Source organism: Prunus avium, chromosome 3 (assembly GCF_965620075.1).
Source record: "Prunus avium chromosome 3, drPruAviu1.hap1.1, whole genome shotgun sequence".
In the NCBI taxonomy this organism is placed as follows: domain Eukaryota; kingdom Viridiplantae; phylum Streptophyta; class Magnoliopsida; order Rosales; family Rosaceae; genus Prunus; species Prunus avium.
Window position 1 is genome coordinate 10,023,607 of NC_142286.1, and position 27,985 is coordinate 10,051,591.

General features: G+C 37.5%; 1 protein-coding gene across 8 annotated transcripts; it reads left to right on the forward strand.

Annotated features, from left to right (window-relative positions):
- Positions 1 to 9,489: 9,489 nt before the first annotated feature.
- On the forward strand, positions 9,490 to 24,667 carry LOC110774557 (Protein kinase superfamily protein). Of its 8 annotated transcripts, none has more exons than XM_021979114.2 (21): positions 9,490 to 10,175; positions 10,619 to 10,873; positions 11,590 to 11,714; positions 12,029 to 12,073; positions 12,175 to 12,256; positions 12,346 to 12,414; positions 12,499 to 12,669; positions 12,766 to 12,831; positions 16,755 to 16,823; positions 16,907 to 17,029; positions 17,156 to 17,226; positions 17,408 to 17,632; positions 19,083 to 19,195; positions 19,719 to 19,813; positions 19,887 to 19,943; positions 21,338 to 21,496; positions 21,576 to 21,624; positions 21,712 to 21,770; positions 24,087 to 24,148; positions 24,235 to 24,293; positions 24,369 to 24,667. In XM_021979114.2, the coding sequence occupies exons 1-20, from the start codon at positions 10,014 to 10,016 to the stop codon at positions 24,284 to 24,286; spliced, it is 2,109 nt and encodes a 702-aa protein (XP_021834806.2). In that variant the 5' UTR covers positions 9,490 to 10,013; the 3' UTR covers positions 24,287 to 24,293; positions 24,369 to 24,667. The 8 variants fall into 8 exon arrangements, 7 of the variants coding, with proteins under 7 accessions (XP_021834806.2, XP_088106934.1, XP_021834807.2 ...); XM_088250808.1 differs by having other exon boundaries at positions 24,391 to 24,667; XM_021979115.2 differs by having other exon boundaries at positions 19,887 to 19,928.
- Positions 24,668 to 27,985: the final 3,318 nt, after the last annotated feature.

Below are 27,985 nucleotides of genomic sequence, written 5' to 3' on the forward strand. Positions count from 1 at the left end.
CTAAGGAAATGAACCAATATGCACAACGCAAGACAACAACAAAATTCATGCCACAATTCCCAAACATGCAATATACCACAATGCCAAAAATTAATCACAGTGCACAATTATGCCAAAATTCCAAAATGTAAACCACAATTCCCAACATTCAACCACAAACACCAATATTAACAACAATGATCAAAATTGAGAGATTGAGAGTGAGAAAACATACCCAATTGAGCAACATCATACCAACACAACCAAAAGTCACAACCAAAAACAAAAACAAAGAAAAACAAGTTAGAAACAATAAGAAAAGCAATTAGAGTAGGAAAATCAAAGAGAAAACAACAAAGAAAATTTCGAAATTTACCTTGGGTGAACAGTAACCCTAACTGAAAATCCTCCAAAATTGATGAAAACACTTGAAATTTCAAGGAATAGATGCCAAAAACGGATTCTACTCGAAAAAAAAATGAGAAAAGTGTGATTTGGGTTAGGATTAGGGTGGGATGTGAGGGATTTAGAGGGAGGGAGAAGAGAGAAGTCGAAGGGGGGGGGGGAACAGATTCAAAACAACTGAAATACGTGAAGAGCGACCGGTCGCAAGGCAAAAGCGACCGGTCGTTTTTATACAGATTGAAATTTTTATTTTGCGCGACTCACGACCGGTCGCAAGTGCAAAGCGACCGGTCGTTTTCTGGTTTTTTTTTATTTTTTATTTTTTATTTTTTTATTTTTATAAATAAAATTAATTTGGGACTTACCTTCCCAACTCAGTTTTGCACCATAGATGGTACATCAATGAAGTGGAGCACTTCATCTTCTTGATGCAAAACATTTTCGTGGTAGACTTTCAACCTATGCCCATTAACCTTCGATTCATTTCCCGTGCTAATATGTCGGATATCAACTGCACCATAAGGGTAGACATTAGTAATAATATACGGGCCCGTCCAACGGGATCGAAGCTTACCTAGAAAAAGCTTGAACTTAGAGGTAAAGAGTAATACTCTTTGCCCTATTTCAAACGACTTCCTAATGATATGCCTATCATGAAACGCCTTTGTTTTTTCCTTGTAAATTTTTGCGTTCTCATAAGCATCATTGCGAAGCTCGTCCAGTTCGCTCAGTTGTAACCTTCTGATATTTCCTGCTTCCTTCATGTCGAAGTTGTACTTCTTAATTGCCCAAAGGGCCCTGTGTTCAAGCTCGACAGGTAAATGACAAGGTTTACCAAAGATTAAGCGAAATGGAGACATACCGATTGGAGTTTTGTAAGCAGTTCGGTAGGCCCAGAGAGCATCGTTAAGGCGCAAAGACCAATCCTTTCGAGTAGGACCAACAGTCTTCTCTAATATATGCTTCACCTCTCTGTTAGAAATCTCCACTTGTCCACTAGTTTGAGGGTGATAGGGGGTGGACACCTTGTGAGTTATGCCATACTTCTTGAGTAGGGTCTCAAATGATCGGTTGCAAAAATGGGATCCCCCATCACTAATGATGGCCCTCGGTGTTCCAAACCTACAAAAGATATTGGCTCGAAGAAAGCTAAGAACAACTTTCGCATCATTAGTCTTGGTTGGAATTGCTTCCACCCATTTTGAAACATAATCAACCGCAAGCAGAATAAATAGATTTCCAAAAGATGAAGGAAATGGTCCCATGAAATCTATTCTCCAAACATCAAATATTTCAACAATTAGAATTGGATTTAAAGGCATTTGATTTCGAGATGAAATGTTACCCATCCGTTGACACCTATCACAAGATAGACAGAATTGTGAGGCATCTTTGAACAAGCTTGGCCAATAGAATCCACTTTGCAAAACTTTTAATGCTGTCTTCTTGGCTCCAAAGTGGCCACCACATGCGTTCGAGTGACAGAATGTGAGTATGGACTGAGATTCGGTCTCGGGGACACATCGCCTAATCACGGAGTCCGAACAATACTTCCACAAATATGGGTCATCCCACACATAGGACTTGGTGGTTTTCAGCAATTTGTCCTTTTGACCTCTTGACAAGTCCCTTGGTATATTTCCTATAGCAAGAAAATTGATAATGTCAGCATACCATGGGTCAAAAATTTGTAATGCAAAAAGTTGCTCATCAGGAAAGGATTCACGAAGAGGAAGAGTGTCTTCTTCGGTATTGGAGTTAGTGATCAATCGGCTAAGGTGGTCAGCTACCACATTTTCCGATCCCTTCTTATCTCTGATTTCTATATCAAACTCTTGGAGCAATAAAACCCATCGTATCAATCTTGGTTTTGCTTCCTTCTTTGCCAAGAGATATTTCAAAGCTGCATGATCAGTAAAAACAATTACTTTAGAGCCTATCAAGTACGAACGAAATTTCTCTAAAGCAAAAATTACAGCTAAAAGCTCTTTCTCAGTAGTTGAATAGTTCAACTGAGCATCATTAAGGGTACGGCTTGTATAATATATGGCATGCAATCTCTTCTCAACTCTTTGTCCCAATACAGCTCCAACTGCAAAATCAGATGCATCACACATTAATTCAAAAGGTAAATTCCAATTTGGAGGCATAATGATAGGTGCAGTTGTGAGAAGAGTTTTGAGCTTTTGAAAAGCTGCCAAACATTCATCATTAAAATCAAAATTTGCATCTTTGGCAAGCAAGCTACACAATGGTCGAGAGATCTTAGAAAAATCTTTTATGAATCTTCTATAGAACCCGGCATGTCCTAAGAAGGATCAGATCTCTTTCACTGATGTGGGAGGTGGCAAACCGCTTATCACATCTACTTTGGCTCTGTCAACCTCAATGCCTTGACTGGAAATCACATGACCTAAAACAATTCCCTGTTGTACCATGAAATGACACTTTTCCCAATTGAGAATTAAGTTGCATTCCCGGCATCTTTGCAAAACTAAAGACAAGTTGTTAAGGCATGAATCAAATGAATGACCAAACACACTAAAATCATCCATGAATACTTCAATAAATTTTTCTACCATATCGGAGAAAATACTCATCATGCATCGTTGGAAGGTGGCCGGGGCATTACACAATCCAAATGGCATACGCCGGTAGGCGAAGGTACCATAAGGACATGTGAATGTCGTCTTGTGTTGGTCTTCAGGAGCGATGGCAATTTGGTTGTATCCTGAATAGCCATCCAAGAAGCAATAGTAACTGTGACCTGCAAGACGTTCAAGCATTTGGTCAATAAATGGTAATGGAAAATGATCTTTTCGGGTGGCGGTATTTAATTTTCTATAATCAATACAAACACGCCATCCCGTTTTGACACGAGAAGGAATAAGTTCATTTTCTTCATTTCTTACAACAGTTATTCCTGACTTTTTAGGAACCACTTGGACTGGGCTTACCCACTTGCTATCGGAAATAGGATAAATTATACCCACATCCAATAGCTTCAGAATTTCTTTTCGGACTACCTCTGTCATGATTGGATTTAACCTGCGTTGAGCATCCTTTGTGGGTTTGGAATCAATTTCCAATAAAATTCTGTGCATGCATCTTGTTGGGCTTATTCCCTTGATGTCTGCAATACTCCAACCAATTGCTCCCTTGTGTTCTCTTAACACTTGCATCAACTTCTGTTCATTTTTCACATTGAGATTGCTAGCAATAATCACGGGCAATGTCTCTATTTCACCTAAATAAACATACTTCAAGTGGGATGGCAATGGTTTGAGCTCTAACTCGGGTGCCCTGTCAAGAGAAGGAACAAGCTTTTCAGTATTGACTGGCAAAGGTATAAAATTTGGAGTGTACTTACGTGGTATGGCTGGACATGCATCAAGGAATTTCACAGCCTCAAGTAACTCATCGTCAACAATTTCAGCAACTTGAGGATTTTGTATCAACACCTTTTCTAATGAATCTGTACCATGAGTACTATTAAATGTATTTTGCACAATATGACACAATGTATCAATACGAAAACATTCATGTTCATCATTGGGGAGTTTGAAGGCATCATATACTTTGAACTTTATTGTTTCCCCTTGAACTGTCATTGTCAATGTTCCTTGTCGAACATTGATCACAGTATCTGCAGTGGCCATGAAAGGGCGGCCAAGAATCAATGGAAGATCCGCACCCGGAATAGGAGCTTCTTCCATTTCTAGCACCAAAAAGTCAGCTGGTAAAATGAGATCATTTACTTTCACAAGTACATCTTCCAAAATTCCTCTTGGATATCTCACTGATCGGTCCGCCCATTGAATGCTGACAGAAGTTGGTTTAAGATCACCTAAGTTAAGGGCTTCAAAAACAGAATAAGGCATCAGATTAATTGAAGCACCTAAATCAAGTAAAGCTTTGTCAAACAATTTATCTCCAATAATGCAAGGAATTGTAAAACTTCCGGGATCTTTTAATTTGGGAGGGAGCTTCCTTTGCAAAACAGCAGAAGCTTTTTCCGTTAGTGCAACCGTTTCATGATCTTGGAATCTCCTCTTGTTGGTGCAAAGGTCCTTCAAAAACTTTGCATAACTCGGAATTTACTTGATTGCATCCAAGAGAGGAATATTGACTTGCACTTTTCTGAAGGTTTCCAATATTTCCTTGGCTTGTTGAATTTTTTTGGAACTCATAAGCCTGTGAGGAAAAGGAGCACGTAAGATTTCTTCATCAGTAGGTTCACGACTTACCTTCTCCTTTCTTGCCCTTCTTGCAAGTTCATGCTTTGGGATCCATTCGGATGAAGAAGCTGCTTGTTTATCTTTCTCTTTGTTGCTTTCATCCTTTTCTTTAGGCTCAGCCACTTGTTCAACCTGCATGTCATCAACATTTTGAATCAAATCTTTAGAACCATTAATTTCACCAATTACCTTACCAGTTCTCAAGGTAACTGCTTGAACATGCTCACGTCCAGTTGGATTAATCACTGGTTGGCTAGGCATCATACCAGGTTCCCTTTGACTCAAAGCTGTAGCAATTTGTCCCACTTGAGTTTCTAGATTGGCAATGGCCTTATCCGTTTTCTGCATGTGGGTGTCATTCTTCTGTATGTAGCTTTTTGTCTCAGTGATGAAACTATCTGTGTTTCTAGCCATGGAAGCAACAAGTTCTTCCAAAGATTTTCCTGTAGATTGTGGTTGAGGTGGTGGTTGTGGTGGATTGTAGTAGTGCATTTGACCATGAGGTGGGCGAGTATGTTGTTGGCCTTGAGGTGGTTGAGTTGGCCCTTGAGGTGGTTGAGTTGGCCCTTGTTGAACATTCGAATTGTCACTCCACCTGAAATTTGGATGATTTCTCCACCCCGGATTGTATGTTTGTGAGAAAGGATCATTCTTAGGCCACTGATTTCTCTGAAATGAGCCCACTGCATTTGCTTCCTCATGTGCCAATGGACAATCCTCAGTGTCATGACCAATTGTGGAGCAAAATGCACAAACCTTGGATGATCCCGGTGCCAATTTCTTCACCATGTTGGTTAGGTTTGCAATCTGAGCTTCCATACTAGAAAGGGTACTTACATCATAGGATTCCCCTTTTCTGACTGGTTTTTGCCTTGAATTATATTGGCGAGCATTTGCAGCAACAAGATCAAATATTGCTCGCACTTCTGTTGGAGTCTTGGTCATTATAGTTCCTCCTGCAGCTGCATTCACATTATTTTGATCCGCTTCAAAAAGTCCTTCATAGAAGTGTTCCATTAGAAGCCAAGCTTGTACGTTATGATGCGGACAAGTGATTAGAAGTTTCTTGAAACGGTCCCAATAATCCTGGAAGCTTTCTCCCGGCCTTTGCAGAATTCCTGTAATCTGACTTCGGAGTTAATTTGTCCTTTGTGCTGGGAAAAAATGTTGCAAGAACTTTGTAGCAAGATCCGTCCACGTTGTGATGGAATTCGGAGGTAGATAGTGAAGCCATTCCTTTGCTGTATCCTTCAAACTAAATGAGAAAAGTCTCATTCTTATCTCATCACTACTCATGCCTTCGATCTTTATTGTGGAACACACTTCCTCGAAGTCTAGGATATGTGCATTAGGATTTTCTCCAGGATTTCCCAAGAACTTAGGCAATATGTGTATCATGCCTGATCTCAACTCAAAGTTTTCCAAAGTGGTTGCGGGATATACTATGCAAGATGGTTGTCCAGCTGCTGGCGGTGAAGAGTATTCTTGCATAGTAAGTTCCACAATTGCAGCTGCGGCCGCCATTGGTGATGGTGGAGGTGACTCGACTATTGGTGAGCTTGGTGATGATGAAAACGGTGAGAATGACAAAGGCAATGGAGTAGACACAGCTAGTCGGATGTTCCTTTCTCTCAAAGCTTGAGCTTGGATATCTTCTATTGTGCAATCTAATGAAATATCCAAATTCAAAAGGGACATAAACAGAGTGTTCCTGCAATAAGAAGAAACAAAAACAAACTCAAATAAAATGAAACGACAAACAAAGAAAAATGTAAATAAAATTAAGTACTCTAAATATACTCAAACAAAACATATAAGCAATCGTGCCAGTTCCCCGGCAACGGCGCCAAAAATTGTTGCATTCCTAAGAGGACACAAATTAATGTGCAAACAACCAATTAAAAATACCCGCAAGTGCACGAATCTAACGAAGTATAGATTATGTAAATACGGGGTCGATCCCACGAAGAACTTGTCGGTTTCCTATAAGTTCTAGTTTGAGTACGTAAAGAACACTTAATTGACACACCACAAATGCACAAATGCAAAATGGAAACTAAAAATAAGTAAAGAAATGTAAAAGAAATGAAACAACAAAAGAAAACTAAAGAAAAACACAAACAGCATTTTCTATCACCATTTTATCACCTATTTATCACCTGTGAACAGTGCTGTGAATAGAATCGTGAACAGTGAAAAATGAACAGTGACGACCGGTCGTTTTTGGCAGAGTCGAAACTCAAATTTGGACGTGATGAGCGACCGGTCGTTAGGTGAAAGCGACCGGTCGTTAGGTGAAAGCGACCGGTCGTTTTGCACAGAGTCGAAATTCTCTGCTTTTCAGTTTCGACCTCTGTCCAGTGTTTTGCCTATAACTTTCCAACCGTTTGTCCAAAATTCACGTTCTTTATACGGTTGGATTCAGCACAGAAAATACAAGAACACAACGCGGACCAAAAGTCCAAAACAATTACAGAAAGAAATAAAATTCAGTAACAAAGACACGTAACGTGTCAAACACGCAACTCACACACACATTTGGGGGGGGGGGGGGTTTTGATTTGTTTGAAGTGACCTATTTCTATTGCATGAAAGTAAATGGACTTTAAAATTGAATAAGAAAGGCAGAGATGAAATATCAAAGAGTGGAATCAAGATGTAACAAACACTAGGGTTTCGGAATCCACCCTAAACAATTCTACCAATGTTCATGGATACTCAAGTGATGAACTCTAAACGTGTTGTTGAAGATGTTCGCAATCAAGACCAGTACGAGTGGCTCAAGACGCATTGATTCTCTCTAATGTACGTAAAGTGCAGTACGAGTGCTACAATACTTGTGCCTTCCCTATAATCGAATCTAGGTGTGCTTAGTACTTTGATTCAATTACAAGAAAAACCCATTAAGTTCAAAGAGAATTTGAACTCTAAACGTGTCATCTCTATCTTCTGAATCCCTCTATAAAACTACACCATCAACTCATACCTCTCACACCATCTCTTATCTATTCCTTCATTTCTCATATTTTACAAAACACTTTCTACTCTCAATGTCAAACTTGAGGAGGGTGTTGGAGAGGCAACAGAAAGAAAGGGAAGAAATTCGGCGTAGACGTGCTGAAGAAGATCGAGACGCCGATGAAGAAGAGGAACAAATGCTTGCAGCAGCGGTGTGTATGCTTAATCAATCAAGGCAACACCGTCGTCGTGCCCCGAATGTGGACAGACGTAGGGAGTCTCGGGGTAAGAATCTCTTGGAGGATTACTTTATCCCAAATTCCTTATATCCTGTTTCTAAGTTTCGAGAGAGATATAGAATGCAGCCACAGTTGTTCCAATGGTGAATCGGTTGATGGCGAATCGTGGAGCGGCGTCTCATTCAACACAACCGGCGGACCGGTGAGAATAATTTTGAATCTCGAACAATTCTTCACAACTTCCCAACATTGGAAATGCACAAAACTTTTTTTGCCTTGCCCCATGGCACCGAACCACATTTGTGCTTGTATGATCTATTAAAAATAAATAATTGGAAGTGCAAGAAAAAAAAATTATTATGGAAGAAAATATAAACTATTTGGAAATGCAAAAATAAAATTGATTATGCAAGAAAATATAGATAAATTGGAAATGCAAAAAGAGAAAAAAAAGATTATGCAAGAAAAAGAAATAGAATATGCAAAAAGAAAAAAAAAATTATGCAAGAAAAAGAAATAGAATATGCAAAAAAAAAAAGTTACTTGAAATTGATTAAAATGGCAAATATAAATATTTTACCTCATCGGATAGATTTTGACCGCTTCGAATGTTCTCCCTTGCTTTTGTCAAGGCATTTCTCCATTTCCCTAACTCTTTATTCAGAATTTTCTATCTACTAGACAAGGCCATTTCGGTCCGAATGGAGCTCGATCTTTGACAAAATTCTCCATGAATTTTGCTCCACATATGATGGAACTTCATCTCATTACCCGTGATAGGGTCATGACTAACGTTCACCCAAGATTGACACAACGCAATATCTTCCTGAGTTGCCCACGAGCCTCCGGCTTCGACAGAAGATGCCATTTGTTTTTTTTATACAAATGGAAAGTAGTAGAACAATGTGAGTTGAGAGTAAAAAATATTGGAAGGAGAAGAGTTTGTATGGAGAATTGGTGTGGAAAGTGAAAAATGTGAGTGGAGAGGAAAAAATATTGGAAGGATAAAAGTTTGTATTGAGAATTGGTGTGGGAAGTGAATAATATGAGTGGAGAGTAAAAAATATTGGATGGAGAAGAAATTGTATGAAGATTTGGTGTGAAAAGTAAATAAAATGGTTAGGTATTTATAGGGAAAAAATACAGAATTTTTTGGTATTTTTTTAAAAAAAATTCAGAATTTTTTTCGATATTTTTTGCAATTTTTTTGGGCAAAAAAACGAGGACCGTCGGATTTCTGGAAAAAAAAGATCGGAGCGTCCCGGTTGCGACACGTGTCACATAGCCGTTGGAGTCTGACAGGGCTGATGTCACGCTGACGTCATCGCGCGGAAGTCAAATTTTTTTACCATTGGCGCGTGTAATTCACGCGCCAACAGTAAAAAAAATTTGATTTTCCTTGCGCTGACGTCACAAGACTCGGGCTGAAGCCCAGGCTAAACTTGCCCTTGGGCTTGCCAGGGCTGGTGGGACCCACGCCAAACCGGGCCAAGGGCTGCTGCGCTGGAGTGACTTGGGCTGTCTCGGGGGGCCTTTTGCCTGGCTTTGTTGTGCGCGCTGGGGATGCTCTAAAGAAAAAAAGGTGGGGTGACGTGCCACCAGGTTGAAAATTCAAAAAAAGAAAACATATATATATATTGACTCTGTGAACAAACAAGTGGCGGCCTGGCGGGATTCCTGCATACAAACGTTTCCTTCTCTGTCTTTCCCCCCTCTGTCTCTCTCTCTCTCTTCACAGTTTTTAGCGGCGATCCGCTGCCTTCGCCAATTTCATCGACATTTTCTCTCTCTTGCCAAAATCCCAAAAATCATCAAACGAACAAATTAAATTTATGAAAAATAAAAAACCTGAGCTTTGCTTTTAATTTTTTTTTCCTTTTTTTTTTTCACGAGAAAGCGTTTGACAACAACACCAGCACCCAAAAAAAACCACAAACTTGGTTTCGTCGTCATCGTTTTCGTATTCAATGCCGTTCTTTACCTTTTCCTTTCCTTTCCTTTTTCCTCACTCTCTCTGCGTCTCTCATGTGACCGCCATTAAAGCTCGCTCTCAATAATGCCTACTCTGCATTTGGTCCCTTTCTTCATCGCCTTCTCTGCTCGCCACACAATGAGCTTCTGCTGCTGCTGCATTTGCAATTTCGTTTGATCCAAAAGCGAAAGAACGTGTTTTTTGTCGTCGTCGTTGTTGTTGATGATGGAGAAGAAGAAGTATCCGATTGGACCAGAGCACTACACGCTGTATGAGGAGGTTGGGCAAGGCGTAAGCGCTTCCGTACATCGTGCGCTCTGTATACCCTTGGATGCGATCGTCGCCATCAAAATCCTCGATTTCGAACGCGACAATTGCGATCTGGTACTCTTGGAAATTTGATTTTTTGATGTTTTGATCTGTGTTCGAAATTCTCTTTGGTAAATTGATCGGTGTAAATGCTAATAAGGCAATGGACCCACCTTGTAAATGAGAATAATTTGAAATACTGCTTATATCAGCTAGTTTCAGCTTCAACAATTGGTCTGGGGATTTGAATTGTTCACCAGTTACTGAAGCCATCTAATTCTCAATTGGTACTTAGAGAAAGCTAATGTGTCATGTAGTTTTGGAGAATACATACATTTAGTTTTGATTTTTTTGGTAATTTGCCATGACCCCATTGGAAATTACATTGGGTATTTGCTTAGATTGCCCTATGTATGTATGTGTATATATATATCTGTGTGTGTTATATAAATATATAACAAGATTTATGGTGATATTGGGTTTTTTACATTTTTGTTGTATATGATTTCTTTCTACAGAACAACATTTCTCGTGAAGCTCAGACGATGATCCTGGTCGACCATCCTAATGTCCTCAAATCTCACTGTTCCTTTGTTAGTGATCATAATCTGTGGGTTGTCATGCCATTCATGTCTGGAGGTTCTTGTCTTCATATTTTGAAGGCAGCATACCCAGATGGTTTTGAGGAAGTTGTTATAGCCACCATATTACGTGAGATTTTGAAAGGTTTAGAGTATCTTCACCATCATGGCCACATTCATCGAGATGTCAAAGTAAGTATTTTATCGTTCAGCATCATTCAAATATATTTATGCTGAATCGCATGCCTAGTTGGACAATGTAGCAGTTGTTTCCTTGTTTTATTGTCTCGAACTTGTAATGTTTTTGATTGCATGGTAACTCTTTTAATTACACCATCATCAGACTGTCTTTTATACTGTATTTACAGAAAATCTTAAATCTTAAGGTTGCTCTCTTTGTTTTTTTTCCAATTATATTTGTTGTTTATAACAACATTGTCATTTGAATTCTTCAAAGATTTATAAACTTTGCTTATAGTTTGTGCCTCCATAAAAAGTTAAAATTCTGTCATTGAGAACTTGTTTATATACTGTTGATATACAGGACTATTGTATCGTCACAACTTACCTGAAGCAAAACAACAGTTCATCCATGATAGATTTGATACTGTGCATTGTATGGTATATGATATAATTTGTTATCATGTCCTATACTTTAATTTCTTTTGTGCAGCCTGCCCAACATTTGTTTTTCAATGTGAAAGATACGAAGTAAACTTTTGCTGCCCTTCTGCATATTAGCTCTCTGCAGTTATTAATATTGATTTACATTTATCTGGATTGGCACATATAGTATTTTCTACTGGTGACAACCATTGTTTCTTTTATTTCGTTTTGTTGCAATTGTAATACAGTTGGGCACATGTAGTTCCTTTTTCTTTTCTTTGTCTAATAAATGCTTCTGATAGGCTGGGAATATTCTCATTGATTCACGCGGTGCAATCAAGCTCGGAGATTTTGGGGTTTCTGCTTGCCTTTTTGATTCAGGTGATAGGCAGCGCATGAGAAACACATTTGTGGGAACACCTTGCTGGTATGCTTGTGTCTGCTATTCTATGAGTTTGTAAATTTAAAAATTTCATTAGATTCCCTGTCTAGTACTTAACTGCTCAAGTACTGATGTGCCATATAATTTTGGCTGGTCATCAAGACCCTGGTGCACCTTAGCTGACTTCACCAGAGAAAGTATATACATATCAATTAAATCCACTTATAGGTTGGATTATTTTTAAACGTTTAAATAAGAAACTTAACTGGGAATGGTCATACAGCATAAGCTTCCCCAGTCTTATTTTTCTTAATACTTTGTGTTGTATAATCAACAGGTTTTGTATCTTTGTCTTGTAGGATGGCACCAGAGGTTATGGAGCAGTTACATGGTTATGATTTCAAGTCAGTCCTTTATTTTCTTAAACTTGTTGCTTGTTTTACATTCATTAAAAAAAAATTACCAGGCAGCATAGAGTTAATGTTTGGTTGACATATTTGTGCAGGGCTGATATCTGGTCTTTTGGTATAACTGCATTGGAGCTTGCCCATGGCCATGCTCCTTTCTCAAAGTATCCTCCAATGAAGGTGCATGTCAATTCATACTGTATCATTCTATGAACATCTTGGAGATCATTACGAGTTCATTGAGCCTAATGCAAATCTGCTGTTGCTAGGTACTGCTCATGACCTTGCAAAATGCACCTCCTGGCCTTGATTATGAAAGGGATAGGAAGTTTTCAAAGGTATTTCCCACGAATTTTTATTGGAGTTTCCTCTCAATATTATAGTTGTCACAAGAAATGGTTTTTTGTTTTCTTTTTCTTTAGTCTTTTAAGCAGATGATTGCTAGTTGCTTGGTAAAGGATCCTTCAAAACGGCCTTCTGCAAAGAAGTTGTTGAAGCATTCCTTCTTCAAGCAAGCTCGGTCAAATGATTATATTGCACGAACACTTCTCGAGGGGCTGCCTGCTCTTGGTGATCGCATCAAGGAATTAAAGGTTTTTAATCATATGTGACTATTTGATACTTATTGATTTTTCATGCTATAGTGATGCACATTATGCACCTAAAAGTATGCCTTTATTGAATGACAGAGAAAGGAAGAGTATATGCTTGCACAAAAGAAAATGCCAGATGGGCAGAAGGAGGAACTATCACAGGCAGGAATCTTCTATCATTAATCATTACGATAATGCTTTGTTGAACAAAACTAATACTGTGATTATTCTGTTTTCTTTTGCTTACTTTTGTTAAGACACTACTCTTTAACAAGATTACTTTAGATGACACATTAAATATATTATTTTTACCGAGACTAAATTGCTTTGCAGTATATGTTTACAAGAAACAAAATTTTATTAAAGTGCTAAATTGGTTTGCAGTAAAAAAATTACATTAAATTGATCTCTAATTAGATTTTCATCATAGGTTAGATACTATTGTTTTATAAACAGAATATTGGACAAATTAATGACAAGGCATTTGTCAATATTTTTTTATAGGAAATATCTGATATTTTGTACAGCATTGACTAAGAGTAGCTGCACTCATCAAATTTTTCGCTTAATATCCATCTCATGTAACAGTGTACCACCATCACTGCCTTCATTAACTTGAGTTGAACCCTGGATGAAAACTCTTGTTCCTGTCTCTATGGAATATTGAAATGAAACCATAAGATGCATTATGGGCGACTCATAAAATTCAGTTGTTTCTTCTTTTAAAGTCTTTCATAATATACATAAGATGCATTATGTATGTAGTGTGTGTGTTTCTTTCTTTCTTTCATTCTTCTTATTCTTGGTCTCCTCTTCTCTTTTTCTTTTAAATATTGTCTTTCATAACATACATTAGATGCATTATGCATACTGCTTGTGTGTGAACAGTTCACTAGCATTCTTCAAAGTTTGTGCGAAGAGTTCACTAGTGTTCTTCAAATTAGTCTTCTTATAATAACTTACAACTTTCTAAACAGTAATGGCTCCCTTTAGTTACAGATACACATCTGCTCCAGTGCATTGTCTATTCTTTAGCCTTCTACTTTTTTCCTTTCTTGGAATTTGGATTTCCATAACCATATGAGGTCATATTAACTTGGAGACTTACTTGGAAATTGTAGGTTGCATTTTTATAGTATTGAAGTGAGAGTTTTTAGTTATGTTTGATGCTTATTTACTTTTATATGGGTTCCCACGAACTTACTATAGGCAATCTTGTATACTCAAAAGCTGTCTCTAGTTGGTCAACCAGCAACAGAATCAATGAGACTATTATTCATCTTTAAGAAAAAAAAAAATGTAAGAGCTTATTCATAATAGATGAGAATTGTATTTTGGGCATTAAGAGAATCTTATCGTAATTTGATGTCTGACAATGTGGATGTGGTAACTTCGGAACAAGAAAATGTGGTCCGTTGTTTCATTGCCTCGTTAAGTAAAGTAAGTGATGAGGACATCTTTGTCAAACCCATTAGGGTTTACAAACGAAAGATATGGAAGAGGGAATTATTAATTAGTTTCCTAATTTATTTGTTAGTTCCTAGGTTCTCTAAGTTTTCCAGATTTTATTAGGATTTTTAGTGTTTCCAGATTTCAGTTGGATTTCTAAGTTTCCTATTTTATTTGGATTAGGATTTCCTTCCTAGAATAAGTTTAATTTTCCTTTTCACTCTAGGGTTAAATTATTATAAATACCCCGTCTATGTAATTCATTAGGGAGTTGAGTTGTTGAGATATAAAGAAAAGCTTATTTTCCAGAGATTGGAGACTACTTGGTGTGAAGCCAAACCCCTGGTGTGAAGCCAAACCCCTGGAGTGATTCCAGACCTATCCCTTTTGTTCTATTTTCTGTTTTCCATTGTTTTCGCTTCCGCTAAACCACCTAAATACTCAATTCACCCATATCCTACATCAAATTTGGTATCAGAGCCAGGTTTTCGTTTTCCTTGGGTTCAAAATTTTCAAATCTCTTTTTCTGTGCGTTGTATGTCGACTGTATGGCTCCAACTACGGTTGGTAAGACAATCATGCCAGCAAAGGCCTACGAACGGATTGTTCATTTGCTGGAAACTCTAACAAAGCAAGTGGCAGATTCGGAAGAACGATTCAGACTCATGGAGCATCGTCTTGCAAAACTAGAAGCATCCAAGCACCGTTATGTGGATAAGTTTGATGTGATCAATATTTGTTCAAAGAAGGAGTCTCAAGAACGTCAATCCATTGATGATTGGAAACAAGGAGAAAATTTTCAAGACAATACCATGGAGATTCAAGTAGAAGCTGCTGGTCAAGGTGATTTTAAGGAAGAAGTGTGTAAGCCTGAACTTCTTGCTAGTGTTGTCGACATTAAGGTTGAATCTGGTAAGATTTTTCATCCTATGATGACACTAGTAAGTTGCCCATTGATCGAATCACCGTTCAGCAAAGGAGGGAAAAGTGTAACTGATCAGTCGGCATTCCTACAACTCACTGATTTTATCAAATTTGGGAGGGAGGCAGAGGATGAGTCTATATGTTTGCACGCTGATTCCGACTTCCAGGAATGTTACTACAATTCTAACTCGCCAGAGTCAAGTTCTTCTCAGCCAGGGAGAATTGATGAGGACATCTTTGTCAAACCCATTAGGGTTTACAAACGAAAGAGATGGAAGAGGGAATTATTAATTAGTTTCCTAATTTATTTGTTAGTTCCTAGGTTCTCTAAGTTTTCCAGATTTTATTAGGATTTTTAGTGTTTCCAGATTTCAGTAGGATTTCTAAGTTTCCTATTTTATTTGGATTAGGATTTCCTTCCTAGAATAAGTTTAATTTTCCTTTTCACTCTAGGGTTAAATTATTATAAATACCCCATCTATGTAATTCATTAGGGAGTTGAGTTGTTGAGACATAAAGAAAAGCTTATTTTCCAGAGATTGGAGACTACTTGGTGTGAAGCCAAACCCCTGGAGTGATTCCAGACCTATCCCTTTTGTTCTATTTTCTGTTTTCCATTGTTTTCGCTTCCGCTAAACCACCTAAATACTCAATTCACCCATATCCTACATCAGTAAGTGTTCTCCTGCCAGTTCCAATGTAAAGGTGTGACTAAGGATGTGCTATTGTGGTCATCTTAGTATTACTATGAACTATTTTGAGCAATTACAAATTCCTGGAACAATAGATGGCTGAATGTGTTCTAGGGGTTTCACTTAAGAGATGATGGTCTATGTTGCTGCGGATAAGTACACCATGGGAAAGGAAATGTGTAGCTGTTAAATAGGTTATGTTGAAGTTTGAACAGAGTTATGTTTATTACTCCTTTTCAGCAAATAAAATTTCTACAGTATATATGTATATATATATATTTTAATAGCAATAACTGCTACCTTTAACGACTGCTGTTTGCATTTTGTGACACATTTCTATTCTTATATAACTTTGACAGCTATTACTCGTAGAGACAAATCCACTTAGCTCTATTCATTTTTTTTCTTTCAATGTTGGGGGTTTTTTTCCCAAAACAGGAGGCATTCAGTTTGTGTCTTGTTCGGATATAGAGGAAGTCAAACTAAAATTAGAAACAACTATAGAGTTGCCTGAAAAAATTTGTTATTATTTTTTTCACAAACAATATAATGTTAATGTAATCTTTTGTTTTCAAAAGAACCCACTGACAGGAAGTATCCTTTAAAAAAAATGAGATACGCGGCTAAGTTGACATTCAATTACCAAAATCAAAATTAAAACAGCAGCAAGACGAAATGACTAGTAATCTAGTTTTACTGTTTTCTGTGATTTTCAGTAGATGTCTATTGGTTTGTTTCCAGAATATTTTTTGAGATTTAGGTATGGGCTTTTAATTTTATTGTTGTGTTACATTTCAGTTACTGGTTTTGGGTGCCAGTTGATCTTACTTTTTTGTTCCTTATGTTTCTTTTTGGCTTTTTACTCTATTAAATCCCGAGTGCTGTTATCTTTTCGCTGTATATTGAGCTAATTATACTGATTTGAACCTCCACAAGAATCACTGGGGTTCAGATGCTTGGTATTGGTAAAATCTTTAGATTCTTGCTTATTTATATATCTTCTTAAAATTTATATTGCAGAATGAATATAAAAGGGGAATTAGTGGTTGGAACTTCAATCTTGACGATATGAAGGCTCAAGCTTCCCTGGTAAATGTGCATCTTGACCTTCATTTTTATTCATATGATTCCTCAAAATTCTAACAATGGTCCAAAATATGTTTTTCTTTCAGATCCAGGATGCTGATGAACCTGTACCTGATAACATTCCGATGGGGACTTCCAATTCTCTGTCTGCTCTTGATGCACAACAAAAGCAATCACAATGTCATAACTTAGACGCAGTTGCAGACACGGTATTTATTAGTTTGGTTGGACATTTATGGTTGTTTAATACTATTTTCGCATTTTATATGCATAACATGCATACATATCTGTAATAGTTGTTCTCCGTGGTTACTCATAAATTTTATGTCTTACAGGAAGACAATGATATGATTCAGAACCAACAAGCTACTCTTCCACTCGTTGACACAACTTTATATGATGTCAAGTATGTGATCTGAGTGTCTCTATTATAATTTGTGTTGCAAATATATATCTCTATCTTCATGAATCTTGATTCCAAAAACAGGAAATAATATATTTTTTCAGTTTTAAATTTTTATAAATGTGTCGTAGTACCTATTAATCAGTACTGACTATTAATGTTGTATACACGCTTTATATACTAGAGTTAGAAGTGACAAATCCGATGATGATTCTAGCATTGCTAGTTCTAGCCACGAACCACATCTTTCACGAAATTCTTCACCTCGTCACGATGATCGTACTGAAAACAATTTGGGTGAAAAGCCTAATGTTGATAAACTGGAAGCTACGGCTATGCATAAAAGGCAATGCTCATCAGGCAGCAGTGGTTTATCAGAAGTTACTGATCCACTTATTAAAGGAGAGAGGTATGTCATTGAATAACACTAGAATTTTTCTGATTGAAGCTATTAGCTTGTAATTTGTTATTATCATATCATACAGGACATGACCACGGAGAAAAATAAGTTGTCCATGCTCCGGACTTTCTTTTTCTGGTTCCCTGGTCAAATTAGGCCCACATGGTCGTTAAGTAAAGATTTGAAAATACAGTCTAAATGTAGCTTAACTTTTTGTTGAAGAATGTACAAACTACCACATCAGAAACTTGACAAAGTAGGTTCCGCTACTAATAACAGTGAAGCATTTTATAATATAACCCCACACCTGCTGGGAACAATTGGTAGTAGTAGGCTGATGGTTCGTCTCTCTGAAATCTTAACATGGGCTAGAGTGGGCTGATTGACTGGGCCCAAATTATTGGATCTTGACCCAGTATATGGCATTCACGTGATCAGCTTGAATGACTGGGCTCGAATTGCTTGGTCTTTACTAAGTCCATGGTATTGACGTCCTGGGCTCGATTTACTGAGCCTGAACTACCTTCTACCCTTAATTGAAAAGAAAAAGGAAAAATTAGATCAATAACCGATGTGGAATTGGTGATCCCACGTGAGGGTGCGTCTTGAAGAATGTAAAATTCCACATCCATACGTGCCATCTATAAATTATAATTTGAAAGCTCACAACTTGTATGTGCTCATACAAGAATAGCGCTAGTGTAACTACATACCTTTGTTTTCGTGTGTCAGTAGTGATGTATGATAGAATTTGATAGTTCTACTAAATTTAAGTGGGTAGTAACAAGGAATTCTGTTCACAAAAAAACTCAAACTAATGGTGGAAGTACAAAAAAACTCAAATGAACTAAAGAGATAAAAGACGTGTTTATGTTTCTGTCAGTATTCCAAAATTCATAACCTATTAACGATGTGAATAAATTGTTGTCATTTCATTTATGCTTATTAAAAGGATCTCTCCCTAAGAGAAAGGTCCAGAATCCAGATTCCTGGGAAGTGGTTTTTACGTTTTGAGGAAAATCAAATTGTTAGCATGTAGATAGAATATTAGGATTTCTGATATCTGCTGTTCTAGTTATGTTTATTTTAGCATAAAAATTAGAAAAACTAAAAGAAAGTGCTTACTAAGGATACCAAAAGAAAGTAACCCTTAACCAAAAAGTAAATGTGTACATGGAATCATAGTTCATGAAGAATTTTACCTTTTAGATAAAACTATAAAATCTTCAATTGCATATACGATGAAAACCTTTTGTTAATGGCTATAGCTGTAATCATTAAAAACTGATATCTATTGTTTAACTAGCAGTAGTAAATCATTCTTCATGCTGTGTTTCTGCTTAGTGTTTCAGTTATGATTACTGCTGATGAACCTTACTTTGAATTTTCTATTTACCATGTTATTTCCCTTTTATTTTCTTCTTTTGGAAAAGTTAACTTAAATTAGTGGAATGTCCAGCGATAAATTTCCAAGTCAGCCCCAAAGTAATTTGAAATGCAACGCAGCAGTAGTTCCACAACTATCAGATGATACACTTGCTGAGGTTCCTCCTAAAGCATCTAAATCACCAGGCATGCTCTGATATTATAGCTGTTGTGGGATTCATTGATCGGTTTCTCCATGCAAGAACAATTTCTCCTTGTTTTTGGAATTCATTCTTATCCTTTAATAAGATCCTTAGTTAAGTAATTGTTTAGCAACTGTTAGGTCAGACATGAATGAAGAAGATGCATGGTGGATGAGGTGCATCTTAGTTGTCTATATCTGATCTCATTGGGAATAGAAAGCTAAAGTTTCTTGGGAAGAAGAGGGAGATAGCGATTCCAGAATGTTCCATAGGATGGTAAATGAGAGGAAGAAGTGGAATGTGATACATAAAGTGTGATTGGGGGACAAAAGGGTTGTTGAGGTGGAGAACCTAAATGAGCTCGGGGTGATAGTTGTATTATTGTTGTATTATTATTATTATTAATTATTATAATTAACTATCATATACATTAGACAAACATATGCATACATATACAGATAAGCTTTTTTCTTCCTGATCTCAGGTAATCTCTGCCTTCATAATTAATGAAGTTATTATTAATGCAGCAAATAATGATGAACTTGATGAGAAAGCAAAGGTGCCTGTTGTACAGCAGAAAGGACGTTTCAAAGTCACATCCGAGAATGTTGACTTAGAGAAGGTGTGTTTGATAATTCCAGCTTTACTGTTTGTCTTCATGTGAAGACTCTGGATGATTAACCTTTTCTTTTCAGGTGGCCCCGGCTCCTATACTGCAAAAGAGTCACAGCTTGCAGGTTCGTAGTTCTGAGGTTAGCACAATTGTGCCAAAATTTCTATTCAGCTTTTTGTCTATGATTTCGGTCATTTCCATTAGTAGATATAAGACGTGCCTTATCCTAAACATCTAAGACTAATAGCGGATCTTAACAGTATTAGTGGATCTAACAGAGACGGTTCGAAAGCTCTCCCTCCTCTCTACTTCCCGAAAGAACACACTCTGCACCCCACACTCGCGCAAAAATAAGATCATTCATATTGTTTTTGTAGTTCTGTCAGCCTCTTTTCTATGATTTCGGTCATTTGCATTAGTAGATATAAGACATGCATTATCCTAAACATCTAATACTAATAGCGGATCTTAACAGTATTAGCGGATCTAACAGAGACAGTTCGAAAGCTCTCCCTCCTCTCTACCTCCTGAAAGAACACACACAGCAACCCACGCACTCATGCAAAAATAAGATGATTCATAGTGTTTTTGCTACTCAAGGCATCTGAACTTCTTTATCCATGAAAAAAAGGGTATCTGATCCTTTGAGAATGCCTGAATAATCCTTGGGGTTGTTGGTCTATTAGGTAATTGGGGGCGGCTCCAAGATGTGGGCGTTATTCAAATTCAGGACTATCGGTCTTTCAATGCAAGTTTCTGGTCGTTCAAAAATCCCTTTGGGTTAAAATGGAAAGAAAAAGCTTTCTAAAAGTATCATTAGGGATAAATTGTTCTTACGCACCGTTTTGTTCATGAATGCTTGGCATGCTCTAGATTACTCAGCTTTTTAGATATTGTTTTAATTTATCATCAATGTTAACCATTGAAAGTTGAGGATTCTCAAATGGTTTGATGGAAAATCCTCCCAAAAACCTTAGTTTAAGAATAAATGGCAGAAGCTTGTTTTAATATGAACCCCATTACTCTCATGGTTGACTTTGCCAAGTATTATATATTACCTTTCCACTTTAGATAAATAAATAAAATTCAAATGGTACATTGGACTGCTTTTTTTTATCATAGGTTTCATGAATTCATGAAGGTTTTCGAGTCTTATTTTCCTCTATGAGATAATACTAAATTTGTTTAAGAAAAAAAAGAAAAGAACAAAAAAATGGCTTTATTTATTAGGAACCTTGTATATTTCAAAAGTGTTTACCATGGTTGTCATATGTCATTGGTTTTCACCATTCCTTAGGACATAAATCTGCAATACCAGTTCAGTTTTGGAGTGGCACGGTTGTTTTGGACCCAGGCCCAACCAGGAATTCTTTAGATGTGAGGTGAAACTTAGTTCTACAATGTTGATTGTAGGTGGCCTATATGCCTATCAAAACATCTTTGCTGATAAATTGTGGATTTATATCCTAAGGGCAGAAGATTATACTAATACTTTTTACTGAATGTCTTGCGGTAATGTTGCCGGTTATGTAGGTGATTAGCATGAGTCCTGCAAGTCCTCTACCATCAGCTCTTCCATCACCCTTACCATCACCTCTAACATTACCTTCTGATGCTACCCCATCAGCTCTTTCTGGCTATTCTCTTTTCCCATTGTTAAACTCTGTTTTGCAGACAAATATTATTCAAAGGGTATGTGTTAGCCACATAAGTTTGACTTATTTACATTTTAAGTATTATAAAAATTTATTCAACATATTCTTCTCAACAGGAGAATATTTTAAGTTTAATGAAGCAAGTTGCTGCTAGTGATTTCGCAGGTTCAAGCAATTATTCCCCTTTCATTTTAAACATATTTCAATTCGAATTCGATGATCCTAACTTACTGTTTTAAACCTTCACTCCAGCCAACCGTGCAGCTGATGGAGGATCCTCCCAGGCTACTAATGTGACAGAGAAACCAATGGTATGTTAGAAAGGGGTTCATTTGTGTGCTATCCCTTGCTAAAATTTTTGCAACTCCAAATTCTGATGCTCTTTTATCAACTCTCCCTCTGAAAATCTTCTAATACATTGTGTCAGATTCGTAGAATACAGATTACACATATATAGTTATGTGGTATCTGCCCAGAAATTATCTCTTAGTAAAACAAAAAAGATAATGCTATAAAGTTTATTCACTTTTTAAAGATGAAATTACAACAAATCTGAATGTCATAAATGTGGAGGACTACTTTGAAGATAGCACATTGAAGTAAGGATTTACAATTTCTGTGGTCTCACTCAATAGAGTGCCATTTCTGTGTTATCATTGCCGGGGCTATTGGGTGAATAAACTTTGACAATAAGATTTGATAAGAGAAATGTTGAGTTTCTAAATATGATGCCATAATTATGGCCGAAGTTCACCCTCAGTAGGTTTTCTCATTCTTAGATACCACAGCTAGCTTAAAATCTTCGGCTTGGCATTTGCTTCATGCCTCCAAAATGTTGCTTGCTATGGGACTGGGAGACAGCGCAGTATTCTAAATTATTGACAGTAAGATAAAGATAGTAATTCTGGAGAGCTTAAGTGCCAAAAATAAACTTTTATGCTACTTCCTTCATGAAAATTAAGCTGGCACGCATGGTTGATACACCAATGTTATTGCAGTGTTTAAGTTCATGTTCCGCTTAACTAAAGTATTGGGTTTTTGTTCTCTTTATTATTTTTACATGAAATGATTAATGGTATGCTGAACATGCCCATGCCACCCAAACCTGATAACAATGGTTGTTTTTGGTTTAGGGTTATGGAGGAAATCCTTAATTTAATTTAATTTATTTTCCTTTTCTATTTTAACAAGTACACAATGCCTTTATGTCTATCTGAACCCATTTATCCCTAGACTGAACATTTATGTTTGTTGAGGAGTTCAGTTTATCTATTGTCATCATGCCACTCAGATCGTAATTGGGTGGCATATCTGTATTCAGTTTATCATATTGGTGCTGGTATATCAGATTGAGCCATTGTGATTATGAGAAGACTGCAATTGCCATCCCAAGTTATTGATGGAAGTGAAATTAGTTCGCTTCCCATGTTCACTTAAGATAGGATCTTGTGCTTTTGATTTAGTTGATTTTAAGACTCCACTGGATCCTAGTCCTTTTTTGAGCTTACTTAGAAGATCTTAGGGGATTGGGAACATCTTATGCAACTTCTTGTGGGAAGGTGTAGGGGAAGGAAAAGGGGATTGCTTGGCTAATTGGGAACTGGTGAGTAAAGCCAAAGAGGATGGGGGGATGGGTACCACTTACGAATTAGGCGCTGCTTGCTAAATGGCTTTGGAAATTTCCTCTGGAAAGGGAAGCACCAAGGCATAAGGTAATAAAAAGTAGATGAGTATAGCTGGGATTTTGGTTTTAGGAGACATCGAGATTGAATGAAATGGAGTAGATGTGAAGCGTTGAGGCTGTTGGAGGAGGTGAGATTATTCCCATATTGGGAGGATTCAAGAAGATGGTGCCTGGAGCCTTCTGGACAACTTTCTTGTAGATTCTACTTAAATAGGTTGACATGTATACCAGGCAGTCCTCTTTTTCTTCCTTTTAGCATGATTTGGAAATTCAGTGTTCCACCCAAGGTAAAGATTTTGGCCTGGTTGGTGGTACATAACATGCGATTTAATCCAAAGATGTAGGCTGGGATCTTTTAATGCCCACATCGGTGCATCTTATGCAAGAGATCTGGGGAGAGTGTGGATTAGGTTTTCTTATCTTGCGCTTTCAGGTGGAAGTTATGGTGCTTTTTATTTAATGAGATTAATATTTGTTGGGTAGTGCCAAAAGATTGTTTCTCATTGTTGAGGGAGAAGTTAAGTGGTGGGGAAAAGGCTAAATTATGGTTGTTTGGTTATGGCTATTAGTTGGGGTATTTGGTCAGAAAGGAACCAGCGGATCTTTGAAGATGTTAGGGGGAAGGAAGTGGAGGAGGTGTAGGAAAAGGTCAAGTTCTGAACAGCGCTTTGGGCTTCTGTATTTACTGTTTTTAGGAACACGGCTCTATCCGATATTATTCTAGTTTGGAAAGCTGCAGTGTCATGATCAACTTTGGGGCTTAAGCTAGATGAGTAGGTTGTTTGAATTAATGTTCTTTTCTCTTCTACCCTTGGTGGATTACTTGTCCACTCACTGTACTGTACAGTCTTTTGAAATAAAATTTCATATTTTCGTTTCATAAGAAAGATCCTAGGTGATTTTGCTATATTACTTTAAGTGGCCTGTCTGTGTTTGCTTGCAGCCTCAAGCAGCTCTTGAGAGGGAAGCCGAGTTACTTAATGAAATTAATGAGTTGCAGAGGAGGTATAAATAGCCACTAACACGTCCCAGGTGCAATGATTATGTTATTTTTAAAATTCTAGTAATCTTAGATGTTTTGTCATATGTAGGCTCATGTCTGCCCAAGATGAGCTCCAAAAGTTAAAAGTAGATACTGCTTAACACTCAGGTTATACGTTGTTCCAACATTTTGAAAATCCCATGTTTTGGTTATGGTTTCTTGATTCTAACATACCAGTTTCAGGTGTGATTCCATTATCCAACAGGTGCTCGGACGATGTAGGCGAATTCTTCAAATGCAACAATACTGACAATTTGTGAGGAAAAAAAAAGGACTGACACAAGATAAGGGGCTAATTTTACTTGTTAAGGTGATGAGAAACTTATTTTTATAGCTTTCCAACTAATCTAACTTCAGCAATGATGTTAGTTAGTTATGTTATCTTTTCATGCTCTGGTTGTAACTTGTAAATATAGATTTCCCGCTGTCTGGCATATTCTCTGCTCAAATTATATATATATATATATATATATATATTTTTTTATGTAGATTAATTCCTGCATCTTCGGCTAACTACTGTGGTGCTTTATCTTTCATAATCTTGTTTTCCTTGAAATTCTGAGAGTGATGTTGCCAAATTCATCTTTGCTTACTTGACTCTGAGCAGAAGTTATGATACCTAAATATAGAGGGAGCTTCAATTTGAAGAATCCCTTTAATAACCTTATTTGAGAGACACTTTTGTAGAACCCATTTCGCATAGTGTTCAATGATCCGAACCGTCTTTTAGGTATTCTGTCAAAGACGCTAAAAAAAATCACTTGAATAAAAAACCATTAACCACACAATCAAAAAGTTCTCATTTTAGTGTTTTCATTTGGTCTATTTTGTTGGTCATAAATCAACTATTTGTCTTAAAATTTGTTTAATTTTGTATTTTTATTCATAACTATTAGAAGCTATCTAACATGTGTATGTAAATAGACTTTAAATAAATAAAAAAAAGGGGACAATACGTTGCAGATGGTTGATGTACTTGTATATGCATTTGCAAGACAATGTCAATAAAGGGGGCTTCTCCAATGCGAACTCTAAGATGCGAACTCGTTGCGAACTTTTGTTTTTAACCGTTGGAAGAAGAGCGAAAAGAAAGAAAATAAAGCCACACAAATCCAACGGTTAAAAACAAAAGTTCGCAACGAGTTCGCATCTTAGAGTTCGCATTGGAGAAGGCCCCTGTCAATAAAACATAATAAGGCAATCTATATCTCATTTTTGTTTCTGTATAAACTCAAATCAGTGGGCTGCATTGAAGTTAATTATATGTCTTCTTATGAGAATGCTGCTTTTACTTGAAAAGCAAAAAAATTGAGAGAGATCGAGTAAGTAGATAGAATCAAGAATTCAAAATAGATAAAAAAAAATTATTTTTGTGATAATTTGCTGTCATTTTTCTCTCTTTGGGCGCGGGGTGGCACTTGTTTGTTGCCCCTCAACTCCAAGCAACTTTAGTCTACGTAGTCAACGGGCAAATCATCCTAAGTTTGATTGACGAGGGAAGTGACAATGGAAATCTCTTATTTGTTAGAACTAATAAGTTTAGAGTGAGAGACAAAGATAAATGCTTTCTTGTTTGTTAGAATTAAAAGAAGTTTAGAATGGAAGTGTCTATTTCGCAGGGGGAACAAATACTCCCAGCATCTCTATCCTAAAGAGATATCCCTCTAGTAGTATTGGCCATTTGTCCCAGTTTTAGCCACATTTTATCAATCAGGCCTCAAACATTTCGTAGTTGGTAGGCTGTTGAAATCTGGGGCATTCAACTTTTTCTCAACGTGATCCACGTTCGTGCTTTGCTAATACTCTCTAATCATGTTGTTTGCCGCATTAGGGAATAGGGTGAGACACTGAGACCACTATATAAAGCATCAACACCTCAAATTAGGTCACCAATTAATATACTGCAACTAGTAATAGACTGCTAGAAACCCAATGGCTACAAATGGCTACAAATGAGGATAGTAAGGAAATAGAGTCAGGCTATGGGCAAGGCTCTGGCTCTGGTTTTGGATCACTTGTTACTGCTGCAGTCTCCACTGTTGAATCGGCTGCCGGTTCGGTTGTGAGTGCTGTTACCGGATCAGAATCAGGAGGTACCACGGAATCGGTGTCTGATTCGGGTTATGGAAATGGTTCTGGTTATGGGTATAGCCAGGCTAGTGAAGTCTCCAGTACGGGTTCTGGTACCGTGTCAAATAGTACTGGTACAAAGTCCTCTACTTGAGCAATCAGTACTTCTAGACCTACATGAATATAAAATTATGTTATGCATGCTATGATATATTTGATATATGTGTATATGAATAAGCACTAAGACTGCTGGCAAGAAATGTAGTTTCTTTGTGTTCAAGTCTTGTTGGAATCAACTGTAGCTGGTGTTGTTGATGATGTGAAAAATAATAATTTTTCAACATACCAAAACTATTGATACTATCGATACTATTTAAAATACCAAAACTATTTAAAATACCAAAACTATTGATACTATCGCTATTGCCTCTTATATTGATAACAAATAGCTTAAAATAATGTTCAACAAAGTGAAATACTCTCTCGATATAGTTGATTTACGACATTTGTAGAGCAGATGAGACGAAGTAAAGTTCACGTCTTCGCTTAACAAGGTTATATGTTTTCCTCGATATGGAACCCAAATGTGAAACCGGAGAGTAAATAACCTTTGTTGAGGCCCAAAAAATCCACAGTTGGGCCCAAATAAATTCCCGGCCCAATACAACATCTTATTAAGAAAAGACTCGGTTTGGAGCACGCAAGAGTTCGTCATACATGCTCGCACAAGCCACATTTCACGTGCCATTTCAAGTAAATAATTTGTCATGCTAAGATAAGGTAATAAAATACACCGGCTTTACAAGCCCATGCTAATTAAACATCGTGTCCCTCTTCAAGGACAATAAAATTGAAGCATGCCAAACGACATGCCATGCCAAACGGGAAATTATTATTTCACACCCAACCACGCTACAAGCCTAAGTGGGCCCAAGCCACTCAAATGTCCGGGGCTTGCTTGCGTGGGTTGTGGTATGGATGGTAATAAGTTGTCATGAGGCCCATTGATGGACCGAGAAATGAAGGTTCTGGGTTGCTTGGGAGCCTCGAAACTCAGGCCCATTTCTTAGGCCCAAAAATATGGGTAAGCACAAGAGAGAAAATATCCCAACCAAAAAGCCCAACCCAAATGGCCCACTAAAATTAACCAATATAGCCCAAAACTCGAGGAGATTAGCCCATTTGTTTGGTAGGTTGACTTGCCATCTTAGAAAGCCCATACAATTAGAAGTAAGAAGCAGAAAAGGCTTCAGCATTTGGCTGAAAGACAAAGCCACGGAAGAGCTTGGAAGACCACATCTGCAGAGCCGCTGGGAAGCTCCAGCACATAGAAAAGGGAACAAGTTTCAAGCAAAGACACCCAAAAGACCCAAGGATCTTGGCGCGCAGACTGCTAGGAGGGAAATCACCCTTCGAACCAACATGTATACCAATTTCTTTTCTTCATCAGATCTGGCCATGAAAGAAGGGAGGAAAGAAAGAAAAGGGGATGGCTGAGAATAGAAGTCCTCCATTGTGGCAGCTGCGGGAAGAGCATTGAGCTCCCAAAAATCCCTGATTTTGTGGGATTGTGCAGAGAAGATTTTGTCAAAATCATGTAGGAGGAGAAAGGAAACAAAAACTTGGCCAAAATTGGGTAAAAACTATTAGGGTTTCTTGGGAATGGCCAGTTTCCAACGGCTATAAAAGGGGCCATCCTCTACCCATCAAAACGAACCCACATCTGGAGA

Coding starts and splice junctions, on each gene's coding strand:
- LOC110774557 (XM_021979114.2), top strand. CDS start 10,014: ATGATGGAGAAGAAGAAGTATCCGATTGGACCAGAGCACTACACGCTG. Junction 10,874..11,589: donor ACATTCATCGAGATGTCAAA/GTAAGTATTTTA, acceptor TGCTTCTGATAG/GCTGGGAATATTCTCATTGA. Junction 19,814..19,886: donor AGAATGTTGACTTAGAGAAG/GTGTGTTTGATA, acceptor TTTTCTTTTCAG/GTGGCCCCGGCTCCTATACT.